General features: G+C 36.9%; 1 protein-coding gene and 1 pseudogene across 2 annotated transcripts in view; both read right to left on the reverse strand.

The window, feature by feature from the left end:
- The window catches only part of GLG1 (golgi glycoprotein 1), a 98,126-nt gene that overhangs the window by 47,958 nt on the left and 28,323 nt on the right, over positions 1-21,845 (reverse strand). Inside the window, exon 2 of the mRNA XM_081030717.1 lies at positions 392-424. Within this exon, the coding sequence (XP_080886843.1) occupies positions 392-424 (33 nt within the window). The remainder of the gene's footprint in view (positions 1-391; positions 425-21,845) is intronic.
- LOC308489572 (STING ER exit protein-like) lies at positions 7,885-8,561 on the reverse strand (annotated as a pseudogene). The gene has a single exon. The product of its transcript is annotated as an STING ER exit protein-like (transcript).

Genomic DNA, 21,845 nt, shown 5'->3' on the forward strand with positions numbered 1-21,845 from the left:
GGTCCTACCCTCAAAATGAGCAGTGATGCCTCTAGTAGTCACTGCTATAGCTACTAGATGATTGTGTGGTGATGAAATGAAACAACTTTAAAATACAGAAATCTGAATTTGTAAACTTGATAAGCACAGAAACAATTATTTTCATACGGTAGCTGTAACAAAAGAAAAACTTAAGTACAAAGATATTATTTGACAGAATCTGCTGGTTTCTCCAGTGGAGGAGTATTTGTAGATTTACCGTGGCCCTTAAACAAAGCTTATCATCCTCTTTTTAAGATTAAGGGAATCTAAAAAAACATAATGCTTTCCAGAACAACAGGAAAAGCATCCCCAAAATTTGTCATCATATACATAAAACACACATGATAAATTATGGAAAATCCATACTTACATGATTACAGTCTGAAGAAATTTCATTTTCAGGCTAAAAGGAAAAAAAAGAAGAGAATATTTTTTAAAAATCTCAAGTTTTCAAACATCACGAAAATAAACTCAAAACAAGAAATCTGAATATCCAACTGAGTATGTTTCTTCAATATAAGGAGTAAAATGGGGCTTACATAGTTTTTAAATTGTTGGGGAAAAATATACCAGCAAAGTAGATGAGACATAATCCCTTGCCAATCAATCTGGAAATTGATTGGTACAATCTGGTACAATCTAGAAACGCGGAAAATGGAGAAGAATGTACTAGAGATAAAGCAATAGTGACATAAAGATCCTTACATGACTCTTCATAATTCTGAAAGCTAAAGAGGATCAGGTACAATAAGGTGTCTTTTCTTTAAATATTTACACACACACATAAATGTAAAACAGGCTTGTTAAAGATGGCAAAGAAGGTCCATCAATGATTTAAAAATTAGTCTCATGTTAACATTAGGGGAAGCTGGATCACATGATGGTAGGTACACAAGACCTCTAGGTACTATGTTTATAACTTTGTATGAGTCTGTAATCTTGCGAGTCTATAATTTAAAATATAAAGTTTTAAAAAACAGAAATTATACATATATGTGTGTATATATATATACAAATATGTACATATACATACACACACATATATTCATTAGAATACAGATGAATACATTTGTTTTATAATGACAGGTACGTGTACCAGAGAGAAATGAACTTTCAATTCCATGACAAAAAAGGTAGACTAGGTTACGCTGCTTCAGTATCGTTTAGCTTTGCTTTACACATCTCCTCGTTCACACCTTTCCTCATTCACACCTTTCAGGGAGACACAACTGTAACAGCACACCCCATCAGAAAGCACCATTTCCTTGAGTTTCTATAGCATTCCAACCTGTTCAAATGAAGCGTGCCTTCTAGGAAGTATCACCAATGTAGGTTGTAAAAGGTGTCATTTTCAAAACAAAAAGATTCCGTTCAAGGATAAATATACAGCAATAAAGAACATAATAAATATTAACAATTGAGCAGCCACAGCTACCATCACTTCAAGAAGAAAGGGGTTTCTAGGGAACTATTAATTCCACTGCAGGATTTAGTAGGCATTAATACTAATACACATTAGTATATGCACTATTTTTGCAACTAGTGATAAAATATTATATTAAAATTGACTTTAACGGATCGCTAAGTAATCACAAGATTATAACACACCATTTCTGAATTTTCTCCCTACTTCTCTATATAAGAATAGCTATTTTAATGCCTTTTATGAGCTGCCTTCTGCGTCTCAGAAATCAACCTCCGTACTACGAGTTAATAACCTAGCTTAACTCTGTTCCCTCCACTTCAATTCCAAGTGCTTAATTTATCTCATAGCAGTTTACTAGCAAGAATGCTTTTGGTTTAGGCAGTTTTCTACCTCATTCCCTTTGAATCCATCTCTTAACTTTTTTCAATCAATCAGCAATTCTAGTTCTTTCTCAAACAAAGCACGGAAAGCAATTAATGTCACTATTATTTCTACCCATATTCATTCATTTTTACTAAACAGTAACTTTGGATTAAAGGGGCAGTCTTGAAAGAAATTCAGAGCATTGCAGAATTTTCAAAATAACATAGTCAAAGAAGATATAAGTTACTCATGGAAAAAAGTCATGTTTGAAGTCCACAGGACGTATATTAGCGAATATATGACTGTTTTAATGGCTTGCTTCCCTACAGTGGGAGACTGAATTATTCCCCCCAGTTTGCCACCCCTCTGTAATACAGGTCCTTTGTCCTGTAACTGCACAGCGTCTCGCTGAGGACTGAGTACATATACACTGCTCTACTGATGTGCTGTTGGTATTAGGCTAGTTCACTGACTAGCTTTGGCTAATAGGTTTTAGCAGATATAATATGAGCACAGGCTTTAACTGTGCTTCGGTGGTTTGGCTTGCATTCTCACACTCCTGCCATCCCCCCTGAGAAGAACATATCCAGGATACTGCTAGTACAATGGGAAGGAGGTACGTGGAGCAGAGCCAACCCAACTGACATGCACAGCCATGAGCCAGAAAGAGAAATATCTGTCATTATAAGCCCTTGAAGTTTTGAAGAAAAAAATGACTAATATACTTATCAAGCAAATGAAATAATAAAAATTCCAAAACCTTTAAGTTGCAATTGGTAACAGCTATGATCTAATTTAGTGAATATCATAAGTACAGAGTACTGTACCTTTTATGAAGGAATGACATAATCCACAGAGACACAAACGAACTGAAAACTTGGCAACTAGTGTTTGGTTTTCATCTCTTTGGTTGCCTTGATTTGCAAGTGACAATAAACTGTTCTTATTTTTTTCTTTCCAGATTCAGTTTCTATACCCAGAAAGAGATGACAATGTAGGAATGCCATAAAAATAAGGTTATTCAGAAATAAAAGGGTCTTTAGAGTCAAAGGACCTAGTATTGGTCTAGAAGAACAGAACAGAGACCTGCAAACTATAAGGTACTATATCCAAACAGAGGAAACATGGACAATACCAGCACAAACTAACTATAGAGAAAGTGTAAAAATATAATGCTACGGTTTAGCACTTAGCCATTTGATAAGACACGAAAGGACAGAAATCTCAAGAAACAAAAAATGTGGGCGCTGACACAGGTTTGGTTCTCAGATTGTACCATTCCTGTGACGTCCCAATCAAATCATTTAATCAGACATAGTATATCTATTTCCACAAAATTGTAAATGAAGACAGGGTTGATTGTCTTTACTCTTACAAGATGAATAATATCCGGAATAACACCCAGAATTGCTAAGGTAGAATAGGGCTGAGGATTCCCCTGCTTTTGTTAACAATCAGTGAAATAATTCTCTGACATGTCCCAAGAAATGAATCAACAGTACAGCATTGAATAATTATGATGTACACAAAATTGTGCTAGGTATTTTTGTGGGGTATAGAAGAAACATAAAACATTGTCTCTAACCTCAGGTAGTTTACAATCCAGCTGTAGAGATAAAATGGCACAATCAAGAAATTAAGCAGGAGTAGGGACTTGAGCTGGGTCTCAAGGATTAGACAGAGGAATGATTTCCAAAGAGGATGCCAGTTAGATGATCTTCCCGGGGCTTAGGAAGAAAATAGTAGAACGTGTCTTTTTAAAAAGATTCATACTTTAATTTACATTTTAATTCTTTATAATGTGTATGTTAGAACAATTAATATTTTATGAATCACTATATATCTATTAAGGATATGCCTAATCATTTTTTCAAATGGTAAGAACATGTCAAGATAGAGGATTAAGAGCTGAACCTTTTTTTAAATTAATTTTTTATATTAGTTTCAGGTGTATAAAAACATCATAATGATTAGACATTTAAACCCCTCACAAAGTGATAACCCTCTCCCTCAAGTATACTACCCCTCTGACATCGTATATAGCTGTTACAATTACACTGACTATATTCCCTGTGCTATACTTTATATTCCGTGAATATCTATCTATCTATCTATCTATCTATCTATCTATCTATCTATCTATCATCTATCTATCTATCTATCTATCTATCTATCTATCTATCTATCTATCTATAGTTGACATTCAATATCATTCTAATCAGCTTCAGGTGTACAGCACAGTGGTCAGTTATGAAGCGATCCCCCTGATAAGTCCAGTACCCATCCAGCACCCTACATAATCTGTACAACATATTGGTTATATTCCCCATACTGTAGTTCACATCCCTGTGACTATGTTGTGACTACCAATTTGTACTTTCTAATCCCTTCGCCTTCCCCCACCCCCCAACCTCCCTCCCATTTAGCAACCATCACTTTTTTCTCTGTATCTCTGAGTCTATTTCTGTTTTAAGAGCTGAAACTTTTCTTCTTACCAGTTTGGGAGTCCTACCCCACCCCCACCCCCACCAACAAAAGGAAAAGTGAGGGCCCCCGGCCTGTGGAAGCATCAAATTAGAAGCTGAGCTCTGCCATATTATTAACTGCTCTGAATCACTCTGGAGATAGAAATCTGGACTTCAAAAAGAAGAGACTCTTATATCAAGTGTTTCCTCACTGGAAATAAAATAATTGTCCTCTGAACAATGGAAAACTGGGAGAACATTTTATGAAAAGCTTCATAAACAGCTTTCTGTTAATTTAATGATCAAATCTTATAGAACAGATTGCTGAAGTTGCATATATTCATAGCAATAAAAGAACTATGATGAATAGAGAAAAAAGAGAACACGATATATCCCCCCAATCCAACACAGCAGTGAAGAAAATAGAGAAGGAACTCAGTCAATGGTGAATAAATGATGCAACAACATCATGTACAGGATTACGCACTGAGCTCTTGGAGAAACCTGCCTGACTCCAACAGAGAATGGGATGGGTGTAGCAGGAAATAGTAAAAGCTGTCCCTTAACTGAGTAAGGTGCTACATTTATTTCTTACAACATGGTGGACTGAAATATAAATGGTATTGTGTTCAATTTTACAGATGATGATACTGAAATACAGAGAAACTGAGTAACACGATGAAAGGTACATTGCTAGGAGATAACAAAACGATTTAAATCATGATAGTAAGTGGCAACTAATGCTTACTGTGATGCTTTCAGCTGGAAACCTCCCCAAAAAGGCTTGGTAGGTCAGGCTGAACACAACCATGGGGGTGGGGGGGCCTTTGGGAGGTGCGAGAGAAAGAAAGGTAAACAGGATGAATAAACAGACCTATTGTTCTGGAGTGATTTGCTTGACAGATATATGAGGAATTTCGAGGTAGGCAGCCTAGTTAAGAAACTGATGGAGGAATTAGATCAACTCGGGATCTTGGATTAACCCTTGAATAACCACAGCAAGTTATAAAAAACTTGGCTTAGTTCTTTGGCTTTTCCAAATCAATAATTTAAATGTTTTGGGTATTACTGTATTTTAATCTCCTCATTAGGTAAGCTAAAGCCGAAATAGTTGATTTTAAGGCTTAAAACCCTAGCCTTCCTTTGTGTTTTGTAAATTCAGAATAAGTTTTAAAGAAAGGAACAGAATAGTGGAAGAACAATAGACTAACAGAAGTATTCAGCTATAGAAGCTGTGTGATTTGGGGTGAGTCACTTAACTTCTCCAGATCCTGAGAACAGGCTTTGGACTAGAATAGGGATTTCTTCACCTAGGATCCATAAACAGACTTCAGGAGTGAGACTGTCTTAAATCTGAATACAAACTTTTGTGTGCAAGTATATTTTTCTGAGAGGAGAATCTACAGCTGTCATCATTATTTCTAAAAGATCCATAAGACAAAAAAAAATTAAGAAACACCAATCTAAAATGCTTGAGATTCTTTCTAGCTTTATGAGTCTATAAAATCTGAGACGTAGAATATAAAAATAGAAATATTTATTGAACTCCATGTCTTTTAATGCTGGCAATTTGCGTATTATGATCATGGTTTCCTTCTTCATCTTAATCATTCTGTGCTGGTCAAATTAGATCAACCATCACATTCACTTAAGAGGATTGTTTTTACAGAAAGTACAAGTCTGAAACGATTTCCCGGAGGTGAACAGGCTGAGTTAATTCGTCTGGTGGGAGAAATTAAAGCATTCACAAAACTGACTTGGAAGTTGCTTCAGTTTCTGAAACAGAAATGCTTGGGAGTTGTATTGTATCTAAAACACGGAACATTCTACAGTTGCACTGACTGAAGCTGAACTACCCACCAGATCAGACCTGGTACTAAACTAAGTGACAACAGACTCTGTTTATTAATCACCTGGGAGAAAACAAACAAACAAAAAATGTCAACAGTATCTGTGCTTTCATGGCCTTGCAAAAATCTGAAGAGTGGTAAACAACCTGATGCCTCCTTCTGATTAGAGACATTCTGTTGTAGATGTGAGTAAATTCTTCTGGGAGTTTATTCATCAAGAACTCAGTAAACTCCCAACTATATGAGCAATCCACTTATTAACTTGGCTCAAACCACTCCCTTCATGCCCACCAAAAAAGCAAAGTCAATGTATTATAGTTAGTAATGACCAGATAAACCCAGTCTTAACTTAGACTTGATAAACTTTCCCCGAGCAAGTGTAAACTGAATCTTAACCCTCAATCAGACTCATAACTGAATTCCTCTTAGTGCCTTATTCTGGCTCAATAAGAATGAATTTTTCTTATTTGCACCAAGGAATAGCTGCTAAGTATTGTTTTTCCAAAACGATAGCGATCAACATAGGCTTCATGCCCTCCAACAATGTTCTGATTCACTAAAGAGTTGTTCTTTTGTATGATTCTTTAAAATTCCTCCATCTTTTCAAAAAGGATTTATTGTACATGTCCAATGGGAGATTTTAAAAAATATATATAAAATAGGGGTGGCCGGATGGCTCAGTTGGTTAGAGCACGAGCTCTTAACAAGGTTGCCGGTTCAATTCCCGCATGGGATGGTGGGCTGTGCCCCCTGCAACTAAGATTGAAAACGGCGAATGGACTTGGAGCTGAGCTGTGCCCTACACAACTAGATAGACGGACAACGATTTGGAGCTAATGGGCCCTGGAGAAATACACTGTTACTCAATATTCCCCAATAAAATTTTTTTAAAAAGGTATGAAATAAAGATTACAGATGCTGTGTGGTAGAGGAGATAAAACATGAGTCTATACCTAACCATCATGCAAAGCTGAATATGGAGTTGGTGTGTGTGTGCGCGTGTGTGGGGAGGGGTGCCGGTATTTAAAGAATGAAAAAAGTACCATCATCCTCCACAAGTAGGATGATAGAAAGGAAACCAGAGAGTCTAATGGAGGACAGTACATTTAAGTTGAACCTTAAAAGGTGGCTTTAATTTGGTGCTGTGATGCTGTGTGTATTGAGGAGGATAAGATGGGGGTGTGAGATGGAAAAGGCACATTCTGTGCAGACGGCAGAGAACTAAGTATAGCGAGGTGACCATTTTTAGGCTTATATACTCGGCATCTCTAATACATGATAGGATAATCAGAAAGTTGTAATAAAATCTGAATACTTGTCCAATAATGATCTCCTATAATCCAAATTAATACGTTATGTTAAACACAGTGTAGAGAATGGTGATTTAATTTACTGTTATTTATTTGTTTGCTTCCCCAGAGGGTGGTGGGGTAACAGCTGGGAAATATAATACTGTATAGTTACATCTTTTTTTTAATCTTTAAACATTTTTATTAACTTTGAAGAAGGAATAAGAACAGTTTCAGAAACTAGAGACACTCAAGCACTGATCTATACATAATTTCCACACAACTGAAGAAGTTTACAACAAATGGACAAAAAAATAGTACAGAAGATCTACATATAGAAAGATCTGGAAAAATCCATCTCTAGAAAGCCTGTCAGATAGACTCAAAGACCTCACAGAATGTAGGAGAATCAATGGGGAGCAGTATACGCCCTTGTACTGGGGCATAAAGGTAGGAACTAGTCCATGCAATCAAGAAAAAGTTCTTTTTCCTCCTGATCTAAATGTTCGCCTCTGGTCTGATCCTTTGAACTGGCTGTCAATCAAGGTCCCCTTCATTTTCACTTTCTTGGCTTCCAGTTCAGCGGCTCTTGCAGACTCCTTTTGCCCATGCCCTGTGGTTGTTTTCAATCACTTTGGCATTCTCTGCATACGGGCAGCAACCTCCCGAAACTCAGTCTGTTCTTCCTCTTCATTAAAAGCAGACACACTGACAGCGCTGAACTTGCCCATGTCTTTGGCCTGTTTGGTCATCATCGCCTTCTTGGGAGGCTCTTGTTTCCGAGTATATATATTCGTTTTTCCAAACCCCTGGCCAAACTAGACTACTCCTCCATTCATGATGAAAGCCACAGGAGCGTTCTTCTTCTGGAACTGCTAAGAAGAGTAGCAGTCCCCACCCCGCACACTTCTCCCTGTACGGTTCAGTGCCTTCAGGCCTCTGAAGATAGTCTCCTGCCTTCAGTGTTACAAACCATGCGGGCACGTTTGGCAGCACCAATTACACAGGACCCATCCCGGGGCCTCATGGGCAGTTTTTCTAACTGACAGCCCAGCACCAGGACCATCTGGCCACACAAATGGTAGGTGTGCAGGGGCTTCTCGCCCTTGTCATATTGTTCCCAGGTGTTGGAGCAGACTACCCACTGGGACACTCCTTCAGGCAAAGCTCAGAGAAGCAGCCTGAAAACTAAATGCCAAGAATAATGTATAGCTACTTCTATAGGAACATGCTGAGTTTCAAAACGGGTAAAAGATAGATAGGTAAGACCCCACAGACAAATTAGGGCCCACTTATCCCTGATTCTTGGACAGTCTCACATAAATGCAAGGCAGTGATGGGGCTATGGCGAGGTCAAGACTTGCCTCTTGAATCTTTAAAATGAAAATACCCTCACTATCCTTTAATTCTAATCAAGTCAAAAGGTGTGCATGTGTATGTACACATGTATGTATGTATGTGTGTATATATAACAGTGGGAATTAGCAAACAGTTCTGCTCTGGTTCAGGTAGCATACTTAATCATACATAAAAACACTGGCAAGATTTTCAGCTCTGTCAAGTACTAATTCATTCACACTCAGCGAGGTTACACCCCTATTCTGAAAATATGAAAACACACAGCAATCTGGCTAATTACTGGACCTAATGACTGACCAAAAAACAAAGACTGAGCAATTCTTGACTCATGACAGGTGATCGACATCCATGAAGATGCTACCACCCCAGAATTTCCTTTGAGAAATCACATCTTACTTTTGTTTAAGAAAACTCTAAAACTAGTTACACTGACCAAACAGAAATATCAAATATTAATACATTTTATCATTTTCTGTGCCCAGAGCAGGAAATGCCAAATAAGGATATAGTGCAGTAGTGTCCGTTACCCGTGGGGGATATGTCCCAAGATCCTCAGTGGATCCTGAAACCATGGATAATAGCAAACCCCACACATAGTGTTTTCTCCTATACATACATACATACATACATACATATATACATACCTATGATAAATTGAGCACAGTGAGAAACCAACAAAAGGTAATAATAAAATAGGTAGTGATAACAATATGCTGAAATACAAGTTATGTGAGCGTGGTCTCTCTCTCTCTGAAAATATCTTATTGTACTGCACTCACCTTTTCACTTAGAGGAAACACTTTGCCTTTAGCATTTCCAAATTGCCAGCAGCAGTACTCTTGCTGGGTCTATTATTAAGCAAAATAGGGGTTACCTGAACACAAGCACTGCAATGCTGCCACAGTCAATCAGATAACCAGGTGACTAACAGGCGATGACTACAAATCTTAAAGTTTATAAAAATGTAAACTACAAAAATAAGTAGTTTTCTCTCTTATAAGCAATACTGTGAACTCTTTCCCTATTTTCCTCCCTATTTGATTATTATAAATCAAAAACAGGTACCTATAAACTTAGGAAACAGGTCATCCTCAAAAGACTGTTTGGAGATTACCCCTTTTGACATATAGAGCTCAGTGACCCTTTTCATCAATTTCCCATTTGAGAGTGCCCAATAGTCAAGAAATGTAGAGCTGTTTGGTAATGACAAGTGTTTTAAAATCCAATCATGGCCTTGCCAAGACTGCCTCATTTCCCCACTCACAACGTGAATGAATGCGTTTCTCTGGGACTAAGTCATCCTCATGAGAGCCTACTATCAGCAGGAGGGAAAAGTCACCTCATTTTTTCTCCCTAGGAGATGACTTAGAAATCTGGAATCTAGTTTGGTGCTAGTGGGGAGCATTTTTACCTCATTTATGGGCGAAGGAAACGAGTCAAGCATTCTATCAAAAGCTTGGCCAGATTCCTCTTTAACCCCAAGGGAAAGAATCTTGGACAGGTCTATCCACTTGGTTCCCAACCACGGCGAGCACATAGCTATAAAGGGATAAAAGGCCTTGTTTTTCATTGCCCAGTTGCCTGGGTAGTCAGTTTTGGTGCCCAGGTTACAAGAGTGGCACCTAAAGCAATATTATTCAGTCCAAAGTGGCTAACATTTATAAACTGTTTTGTAAGAAATTCATCAAAAAGGCCACACAGCAGGTCCTCACATAACATCGTTTCATTCAATGTTATTACGGTGATTAGGTGCTGTAGGAACTTAACTCCTGTTTATGTCAATTATGTTCCTTATTTTTACCTCAAGATGCAGGAAGAAAAGCTTTGAGCATTTACATGAGACACATCTCTGTAATATGTACTAAATAAAATCCATAAAATGCAACATTCTAAGACATTTAATATACACATTTAGGTTGTAAACAGTACTGTACATATGTATATGTCTACTCTGAGTCATTTGTTTGGTTAAGAATCTTAACATTATGAATGTTGGAGGCCTGTTATGCCACTAAAATAAAGAATTCATAATTACCGTATTTGCCGGCGTATAAGACGACTGGGCGTATAAGACGACCCCCTAACATTTCCACTCAAAATACAGAGTTTGTTATATACTCGCCGTATAAGACTACCCCCTCTTCCGCACACCTTCCACACACCAAATAACTTTCAGTTTAAAATTTGCATCATACTTCTTTCTTTTGGCTGGTGCCATGATAGGGATGATAGGGGTTTGACTGGTCGACATTTTCTATGCTGTACTGTACAATGGTGCAGTATTGTGGTTGGCTGTTGGCTGTATACAAAGCCTGATTTGATTGGTCCCTGCTCCCTGTTTGCCCGCCCTGTCACTATAGCAGTCTGGTCCACCCTTGCATCAGCATCTCCCTGGGACCTCACTAGTGCGCAAGTGCGAGCTCTTCAACATTCTAACAGGCACCATGATAGCGCAAAATCGCGAATCTTCAATGCATATGTAAAGAAATATACGGTAACCCGAATTTACCACACTCGCAAAATCGCACACAGCCGACCATACACCCAGTATGGTATCGCGATTCGCGATTTTGCGCTATCATACTGGGTGTATGCTCGGCTGTGTGCGATTTTGCGAGTGTGGTAAAATTGCATAACAGCAAAATCGCATAACAGCCGAGCATACACCCAGCAGCGCTGCTGATGCCTGAACGGTATGTGGAATGAAGTGGGCGGGCATCGGGAGGCCACTATGGCACGGGGCAAGCACTATGGGCAGTCTATCTGAAGTGTACCTGGCGTATAAGACGACCCCCCCACTTGGAGGCATATTTTTCGGGGCCAAAAAATCGTCTTATACGCCGGCAAATACGGTATATACACAAATCAATTTATGTGATTCATGACATATTTTGTAAATAAAAATTTAGGACATAACTCACACTAAGATATCTTATAACATTTTATCTAATTAAGTGACTTCCTAAAAACCTTTAGCCAGAATTTTAAGTTTTAAACTTTACCTAAAACTTACCAAAAACACACTTTAAAACATAATGTGGGATAATTTCGGACTAAGAGCAAGTTAATGAAGCTTGAAAAGAAAGAGAACTGAATACTTCCTTTCCAAAAGGCTTGACACTGAACAAGTAATTTCAATATTCATGACTTAACAACATAATTTATTCAACTGGTTACTAAAATTGTCCCTGCTTTCAGAACAAAGGAACAGTGTATAAGAATAGAAAGTTGACTTCCCTCGTTTAAAACTGCCTCTTATTTCATTTTGGGGCCATTACAAATTTCTAAGTTTTTCTGGTTTTATTTCGTTCCCCTTCTTCCTTATAGGTGGTAGTACCCTCAATTAAAAACAAAAACAAATTCCTATAAATGTAAGTTATCTCTTCAACCTGTTCCCTGGTTCACCAATAGCTTATTTAATATAATTATACACCCTCTCTAAAAAATCAAAAAAACAAAAAAACAGATAAACAGCAGATTCTTTTCCCAAAGATGACTAATCACCTCGCCTTAACATTTAAGATTAAGTAGATCTAGTTACATAATTAATTGCCACCAAAATAGATCGGTTACAACACAAGAGTCTTGCCTCTGCGTATTGGCTTTGCATAATGAGGAGAGCAACGGACTGGGTAAGACTGTGCAACTGTTAATTCCAGTTCCTATTCTACCAGGTAACTCGTGCAAGATTTGGGAGAAGCCAATCATTAATCCATGCTCTGCCGTTAGAATGCTTTCAATTTGAACTATGGTGAAAAGAGAAAATGATATTTTTTCAAACCTTTCTCCCAGAAAAATTAGAGCCATACCTTTCTGAATCCCTCTGACAACTCCAATAATATAATTACCAGCTCACAACAGTTTACATCTGTGAAAAATATCCATTCCAAGTAGAGGAACCATTGAAATTGTCTTATACCAAAAGTTGTATTCTTGTGATACATATAATTTCATTTAATCCACTGATGACAGCTTAAACTTGTATTTTTAGAAAAGAAGAATTAAGCACGAAAAAGTCAAAGTTTTAAAGTCAATATTCAATGTCAGTTTCTGAATGAGAACCCAACTCACTAAAGCAAGCCCTTTAGCATCTCTTCCATTCTGAAAACATCTGCCAAGGGACACCTTCTTCAATTTGAAATTGAATAAAAATTTCAAATCTATGTTCTTAATTAATTCTTACTTGGGGCAACTATGACATCATAGAGCAGGCAAAGGCACAAATAATTTTGTTGACACAAATTTAGCTTCAAGTTATATCTACTTTGAAATTTCTCCTGAAAATATTAGAATTCTATTGAAGTAAATTCTTGGTTGATCCCAAGAAGCCCAGTCTCTGGTAGAATTCTTCTTCTTAAGTTACATTTCAGGAAGTTCCTAGAAGGCAGTAGTCACAGCCTTCCTGGGCTACCACAATACTAGGCACAGAGTGGCACTCTATATACATTTGTCACTTGGTTGACAGAAATTCTAACTGACCTCCAGGTTTCCAAAGGCAAACTGGCAGTCACTGGGGTCACAAGAAAATAAACAGCTTTTCTCAAATATTTCCTTTCTGATCTATTTTTCAGACCTTTAAATTTTAACATCAATTCTTTAACAAAAACTCAAATTAAGACCAAGACAACTGTGCAATGACTTCAAACCGACAGGACAATAAATTATTAAATAAGGATGTCTAGAAGGACTAGTCTCAGAAAATTAAGGCCACTATTTTGGTTTCTTGATGAAAAAGCACTAGGATGGGGAAGAAAAGGATTATCAAGAATTACATTTCTGGGGCGGCCGGATGGCTCAGTTGATTAAAGCGTGAGTTCTGAACAACAGGGTTGCCGGTTCGATTCCCGCATGGGACAGTGGCCTGCGCCCCCTGCAACTAAAGGTTGAAAACGGCAACTGGACGTGGAGCTGAGCTGCGCCCTCCACAACTAGACTGAAGGACAACGACTTGAGCTGATGGGCCCTGGAGAAACACACTGTTTCCCAACATTCCCCAATAAAAAAAAAAAGATAAATTTTGGGGAAAAAAATTACATTTCTGGAGTTCCTCTGCATACCTTTAAAGGAATTCACCTTTATATAAGTAATGAAAATAAATAAATTCATTATTTATTTAAATCCAAGTCCCCCAGGAGAAAATGTTCATCCTTCAAATGAAGTTTTAGAAATGACCAAGAAAAAAATCCCATACGAATAAACACCAATGGATTAGGTCTGAAGGGGAAAAAAAGACAACTTTTTATCTCTTTAAAATTCCTTTAACACATCCTTTGAAGAATTTCTAAAAATTAGATATAAACTGATTACAACATATGTATAAGGTAAAAACCAATCAATTTCATGTGAACTCTCAGTAAATTCTGCTTCATTTCTTTCTTTCAAACACCTATTTCAGAAAGTTAGAAGACTGAGGGCTCCTGGGTAGTGACGGTGAGGTACATGGCAATGGCTGTCGCTGAGTATCAGTCAATCTCATGTAAAGGACAGAAAGGACCTGCCTTTTCTTAGGCCTGTTGAGGAGGAAGAAATGTTGAAAGGGAGAGGGACTGAGAAGTGAGAGAGAAAAAGAAAACAGAACTAAAGAGCAAAAAGGTGATTATGTCTCTAAGATAACAAATGAAAACATAATTCAAAAGGGAAGGGGAAATGATGGGAAAGCCATCTCTTAGGAAGAAAAACTCCCTTCTTACTTTCTTAATAGTTGTTCAGAAAAGACATTCTTGCTAGCTTCTATTGAATCTAATAATGCATTTCTAATTTTATTCCCTGTTCCACTCTGTTCTTCACCAATTCCACTCGGTCTCCATGATCCCAGTACTCTATAAGTCTAAGTCAATGAAGATTGTGCATAAAACTTAAAATGCTCTCTATTCAACTAAAATTGCCGCTAAATGAAAGAATAAAAAGGAACTTTACTCTTTTGTAAAGGGAAAATGCAAATAGTGGTATTTACTTATTAAACAGGAAACTGCCTCTACTAATTGTGTCAAACCACTGCAAGTAGACATTGAATTTGTTGTCAGTAGCAATTTTGTTTGGTGAGAAAGAAAACTTTTATAAATTATGCTTCTGTTCTACAGAACAGAAAACTTTTCTTACAGTATAAGAAAGAGGGGAGGTGAAAGCCAGAAGAATCTGCTTTAGTCTTAATTAAAAAATAACTATAAGGGTAATACAAATTGCTGTGTCTTAAACTTTATAGGATCCACTGATTCTTTACGTGTAACTTTAATAAAAAAAAACTTTAAAAAACTGAATTATAATAAAATTAAATCTGAAACTTGTTAAAGATACTTATCTTGTTACTAAAACTGTGCTGAGTTTATTCTTGTGAATCTCAAAACCTAAAACTGCTGGTGGAATGAGAATTTACTACGTTTCCTATTAAGGCCTGATCTTGACTTAGCCCTCTACAGATTCTTTACTCAAACTACACAGCGTACTTATATCATTTAAATTCAGGCTGACAATGTTCAGTGTATGTGGTATTTAGGAGGTGACTTCCGAGTTGGCAATTTATTAGATGTGAAAGTGGGGGAAAGAAGAAAGAAGGATGATGGCTGTCCTGGTTTCCAGGTTGGAGGACAAAGTAGATGGTGGTACATTCACTGAGAAGTGAAATCCAGGCCCAGCGGGCGTGGGGTAGCAGGTACTAAACTCAGTTCCAGAGATGCTGAGATTGAGGTGCCCGTGAACATCCCCCACACATGCAGTTGGCAATTAAGTGTCTGGAGCTCCGAAAAAAGTTTTGGGCTGGTGATAGAGACGCGGGAATCATCCCATTTAGGAGTGAAATGACCGCGAGTGAGTGAGAATAGAAGCATGACATTTAAGCACTTGATAGAGGAGGTGACTAAGGACCGACTGATAGGGAAGTCACAGGAACTATTTTAAGAAGGGAGTGGCCACATAATGATGATTCCATTTATATAAAATGTCCAAAAATGCAAATTTAGAGACAGAAAGGAGATAGGTGGAGTCTAGGTGTGGGAACGAATGGGAATTAATTATAAATGGGAATAAGGGATCTTTCTGGAGGGATAAAAATGCTCTAAAACCGATTTATGGTGATGGTCGCACTGTTCAGTAAAGTCACTAAAAACCATTGTAAACCTGAAACTGGTGAATTCTATGATATACAAAATATACTACAATAAAACTTAAAATGAAAAGATTAGGTGGAGTATTGCATCTTCCACACTGTGATGTGGATATTGTCTCCAGTGTGAGAAAACGTTTGGTGAAATTTATAATAACCAAAATGATAAGTGCCTTCACCAGGCAAGCTGGAAACTCTTCCTTTAGATATCTAAGCACGTACTCACTTCTATTTTTCAAAAAGAAAAGAGAGATGTTTTACTTATTAAAGTTCAGGGCAACCCTCAAAGTTCAGCAAGTAAAATGTGGTACACATGTACAGAGAACAAAGGTGTTATATAATAAGCAGATGGTTAATTCCTAATCAGGTACATTTGGAAATGTGAGGGGACACTTTTATTTATCATATGGACTTGGGCGGCAACATGGCATTTATAGGTAATGTCTCCACTATAATTTACTGCTTTTAAAAATAGTAAATCAGGAATACATACTGGTATTCACTTATACGTAATAAAAACTTCCTCAATGTTATTGGGCCAAATAGTTGTAAGCAGGTCTTCAACTATTGATATGACTATAAAAAATATAAATGTCCTTTAATGCACAAGACAATAATGCACAATGAGAAATAGTCCCTTCATAATGCCAAAAACATACCTGCTGAAAAACACTGCTTTAAACTATGTTCCTATTAGCACCTCAAAAGGTAAAGTACCTGTAGATTATTATTCTAAAATATTTAAATATAAGGTATCTGTATTACTAACAAAATGTTTCACTATATTCAAATTAAAAATATAATTTCTCAAAATTTCAACTTTGAAACACCACACGACTATTAGATGTTCAAACTTTAGAAATAACAAAATATTTAAAGACATATTTAATTTTTCAGCTGTGTGTCACTTAGCTTGAACCAGCCTTATAAATTTCTGAGCTTGAAGCATTTTTTTAGCAGACCAGGCACTAACATTTATAAGTACTTCTCTGTAATGTTGAATTTAATATTTTCCTTTGAGTCTTTAGAAACTGTGATTTCATGAGCTGCCTCAAGATACAGCCGTAGTATACTGTATTCTCTCTAGTAAACCTGCTTATATATTCTTGGAAGATGGAATTTTGCCAATTTCATTTTTTTTTGTATACACAGTGCCTAGTACAGCTTGTACACAGTAGGTGCTCAGTATTTGTTTCAAAAATAACTGAATAAGGTTATTGAAAGTAAAGGGGTTCAAAACAGGCCTCCCGAAGATGTGCCAATTTGGCATGTGAATTATGTTGAGTTGAAGGCAATTGAGACAAGAAACTTTTACCTCTCTCTTAAAGAATTTAAATTAGAGGCCTTGCCCATAACAAGAGTTATCACCAGAAATAACTTTTAATGATCTGTATCTATAGGGCAGGGCAAATTTCTAATCGCTAAACATCTGTTTTTCTTATCATCCTGTGAATGACCTTCGTCCTCCCTGAAGTCCTAAGGTGCCTTAGCTCAGAATGTCATATACACCTCACTTTCCCTTTCTGTCTCTGAACCTCTCGTGTGTGGGGGGTTCCCATATGTACGTCTGCAATTCAGTTAGGTCATTTTCTCTTGTTAATCTGTCTCATGTCTATTTGATTATTAGACCAGCTGAAAGAACCTAGAATGGTAAAGTTTCATCCTTTCCCACAAAAGCTAACAAACATAATCTATATGATAAACAAAACCTACCTGTGTGCCTTTATTTTCAGGAGAATTAGCTATTATACTGGAAACCCTTAATAGTAATTGTATAAGGTTGAGAAACATTTGGATGAAGGTCACAATAAACTGAATGACTGCTCTAGCACAAAACAAAGAACAGGTAGAGGGGTTACTTGGAAAACGTAACTGGACACAAAGGACAAAACACATAGAAGTGAGAGAGGAACAGTGATTAGTCCCTTCTACTTGTCATGTTCTAAACTCTATCATATAGAACTATTAATACAAATTTCAGCCTATCTTCCAATACTCACACTACCACCTATGATCAGTATTTGCAAACTCTTTTCCTTCTGGATATTTGGTCAGGAGAGTGGGGTGAGTAAGAGAGGAAGGGATAATTACCGAGACAGGGCACAGTGGTGGAGGGGTGCCAGCATGTAAGGGGCACTGAAAGACTTACTGACTGTATTCTGAAAGGTACATACTTTCCTTTCTTGCAATAGTCATTTAGAAGCTTCTTTCTGAGGTTAGGTAAGATATTCCATGAAGTTCTGAGTATGTGTTTTCAAAATGTGGCCAAACGTTAAAGCTGGTGGGAAAAGAGTTGTGAGACTCAACTGATAAGATACCATAATGTCCTAAAATCTTAATATATCTTGGTCAATATTTTGGCTTAAAAGGTTAAACATATGGGGAGCAGTGTCTCTGCTTTATGCCAGGCAATTGTCTCCAAGGTGTGGGTTTCCTAGTTACACCATATGGTGCTGCTTTCATTGGCACAGGCAGGTCAGAAGCTGCCAAAAACCAAACATGCTATTTGGGGCCATAAAATGTAATAGATCCCAAATTTAAAACATAAGAATTTTCTAAATTAAAAAAGATCTTTTTTAATTTTAAGGTTTCAAAAATATTGGACTTTTATAATTCAAGGCTCAATTGGGTAACAGCTCTGTCTTTGAAATAAGACAAAGACAAGAGTCAAGAGATGGGAATAAGCTTGGCAGCAATTCTCTGGAAAAAAAAACATTTTAAGGATTTAAATGAGACCTCTTTATAGTTATACTATGAAGGTACAATGTAGAAAAACTTAGCTTTTGGAATGCTATGCTCTCATAACATCAAACAAGGACAGTAGATGTGAGAAGCTGAAAGACAGTTCATCTATGAGATGGATTCTATATTTCTCTCTAGCTACTTCTACAAGTTTCTGCACAATAATACACCTCCAACTACTCAAATAAGCTAATCTAATGTTTGAAGTTAGAGCAACCTTGGAAACATTCACGTTGAATCCAACAGACAATCTATTTAACTCTTACAAATTCAGCTCTAGCTTTGAGTAACTAGGTCCAGGATTCTAAAAACAATTCTAAATGCTGTATTGAAACTGGTAATATTAATCTCAAAGAAGCAATTTTTGAGCTTGCACACTGAGTGCTAGCCTTTCCCCTAAGCCTGCTCCTTTTTCCTGAATTAGGTTAATTATTATAGGTATTAAAAATAGTTTCTAGTTTGCTCTGAGCTGGCAAAATGCATTTTATGAACTGCTTTATATAAGGCAAGAAAATTTTAAAGATTAGGTTGAACCAAAAATTACACATGAAAATTCCATTTTCCTGCCCACCTAATACATTGCACAACAATAAACACAAATTATCTATGCTAAGATGAATTGTAAACTCAAATAATACTCAAGTAAGGAGGGCTTTGAGAAACATGTAAAAACATTCATACAAGTTCTCAAAGTGCATCAATATTATCGTTTACAAATTCTTGGGCCCTCACCCTCAACCTATTGAATCTGTCTGTGTTCTAACCAGGCTTCCAGGTGGATCCAAGTTTAAGAACCACTGAGGTAAGAGTACTTGGACATTTGATAAAAGAAAGACAAAATATGCCAAATATGAGTATAGATCATTATTGGAAGAGAAGGGACATCTATTCCTGCCTTGGCGAAGTTACTACTTGTAGGCAGTGGCGCAAGCCATGTAAAGGTCCCTCAGTAATAACCTTCGAAGCAGCTCCCCTTGCCGGCCAACACCAGTGCTGTAACCCGCTAGCTGTGTGCCCAAGAAGGGAGGGGCCTAAGCCAGCAGCTGATACTCACTCAGCTTTTAGCTGGAAAGACTGACTCTACTGAGAATCAACTTGTAGGAAGGTACACCTCAACTAAATTTGCACCTTATTTCTTTCATCTCCCCTTTGCCTGGAACAATGACATAATTAATTAATGGTTTGGAGCATGTTCTTTCTTTACTGGCTTATTAAGAGACATTATCCTGTATGCTATTGGCTTGTGAAATACGAGTATAAATTATAATTCCCACAGTGAAGCTATGTTAAATAAATTATTGGCAAAGACAATCTCATTTTCTGAGCATAATTTGCCCCAAATAAAACACTGTGACATCAACACTCGGATTCTCCTACACTAACTGTTAAACAATTTTTGGACGAAAAATGGGTGTTTTAATAAATCATAAATTCCTAACTGGGCAAGTCATGTGCATAGTCATGCCCCAGACCTATAGCTCCTTTAGTGAAAGGTTTTAAAGCAAGCCCTGTCCATTGTTCTTGTGCGTCTAGGTTAACAAACTTTTGAAACACCAGAAGTAATACCCCTTGAAAGCATAACCACCCTCAGAGCACAAAGTCTTGTTAACTATCCCACAATCCAATCCCTACCTTGCTTTCTCCCACCTTTGTGCAATCTTCCTTAAATTCCCTCCTTAATTCCAAATGCATAAAAGAAAATGCAAAACTGTTATTCTCCGGAGCATTCGAGATCTTGCTTCCCAGCATCATATATCATCAGTTTTGCTCAAATAAACTCATAAAAATTCTCTACTGGCTTGGAATTTCTTACATCAGCATAGCTTAACAGTATTAGTTAGGTAAATAGCAATTTTCTGCAACATTCTTTAAAACAGGTATAGACTCCTTAGCAGTTTCAACTCCAATTCTTAACACTTTGCCATTACTTGGTCTTCTTGTGGCTGCTAAAAGTTTCCACTATAAACCCAAATTCCATAATTTGGTAAAGAGCACTTTTGTAGAAGTAGCCATCTGACAGTAGTAGGACTCCCATAGACAAAGATACAAATTACCAATCTAGATTTATTTTTAAAGATCCTCAACCAAAGAATCTGTATCCGACATTCTCAACCATAGAAACACGGTTTACAACACTGGTAAATGTCAGTGACAGAAGTCGTGAAGAACCAGATACAACACAAAACAGTCATCTATAGGAGATACTTGGGAGTTACTATTCACATATTATCCTTGGAAAAAAACCACAATTTGTACAATTCCTCAGTATTTCTCATTTAAATCCTAGTTTGTTCCAAAATGATTTAAGGCAGAATTTCTTCTCTAAATGGGCTGAGACTCCTACCTTTTTGTCAATATATTACTACCAAATGTCAGATGGTCATTTAAAGTCAGATGGGACTTCATTAAATCATGATGACAATGAATAGTCAGGAAAAGAACTAAGTTATGGACGAGAACTTTGGTAACGTGCATGAATAAAATTATCTTTTGATGGATGTATCTTATTAATATTCATTTCCTCAACTTACAAGTTCAATGACATCATTATTTGGGACTTTAGCTCTCTTCTCAACAGTGGACCTACTGATAGATACTCAAAGATGAGATGCTAATATAAAAAGATGTAATTTCCTTCAGTTTATTTTATAGGATTTTTATGGTGAAATGGAAAAAATAAAAACCATCAATATAAAAACATCATTTAATCAGTTATAGCTTGCTGGGATACCAACTAGATGGAGTATTCTCACATATTGATCAAATGACCACTGTGGTAGTTTTACAAATATGCTTTAATTTTTGTGAAGATTGGTATCTCATGACCTTTATTTTTTAGAAATCTTTCAAAAAGCAAAGAGAAAATTGACTTTCTGTCTTGCAGTTACCATATGGATGCAGTGGCCCTTTTGTAATTCTAAGATACCATCTTTGTGGTTTAAGCTTTCATTGAACACTTTTGAAAATTCAGAATTTTTCATTTTCTGCCCATAATGGCAATGAGAAGAACATTGACAGAAGAAAATACTTCACAGTTATTTGGATTAGAAGACAAATGTAAAGGGACAAATAGCACTGTAGACTTATGCTTTCCAGTATGGTGGCTATCAGACATTGGTGGCGATTGCGCACTTAAAAAGTGTACTTGAGATGTGCTGTCAGTATCAAATATACACGGGTTTCAAAGACTTGGAAAGAGAAAGGAAATTTAAAACATACCAATTTTTTTGT

Source organism: Rhinolophus hipposideros (genome assembly GCF_964194185.1).
Source record: "Rhinolophus hipposideros genome assembly, chromosome: 21".
In the NCBI taxonomy this organism is placed as follows: domain Eukaryota; kingdom Metazoa; phylum Chordata; class Mammalia; order Chiroptera; family Rhinolophidae; genus Rhinolophus; species Rhinolophus hipposideros.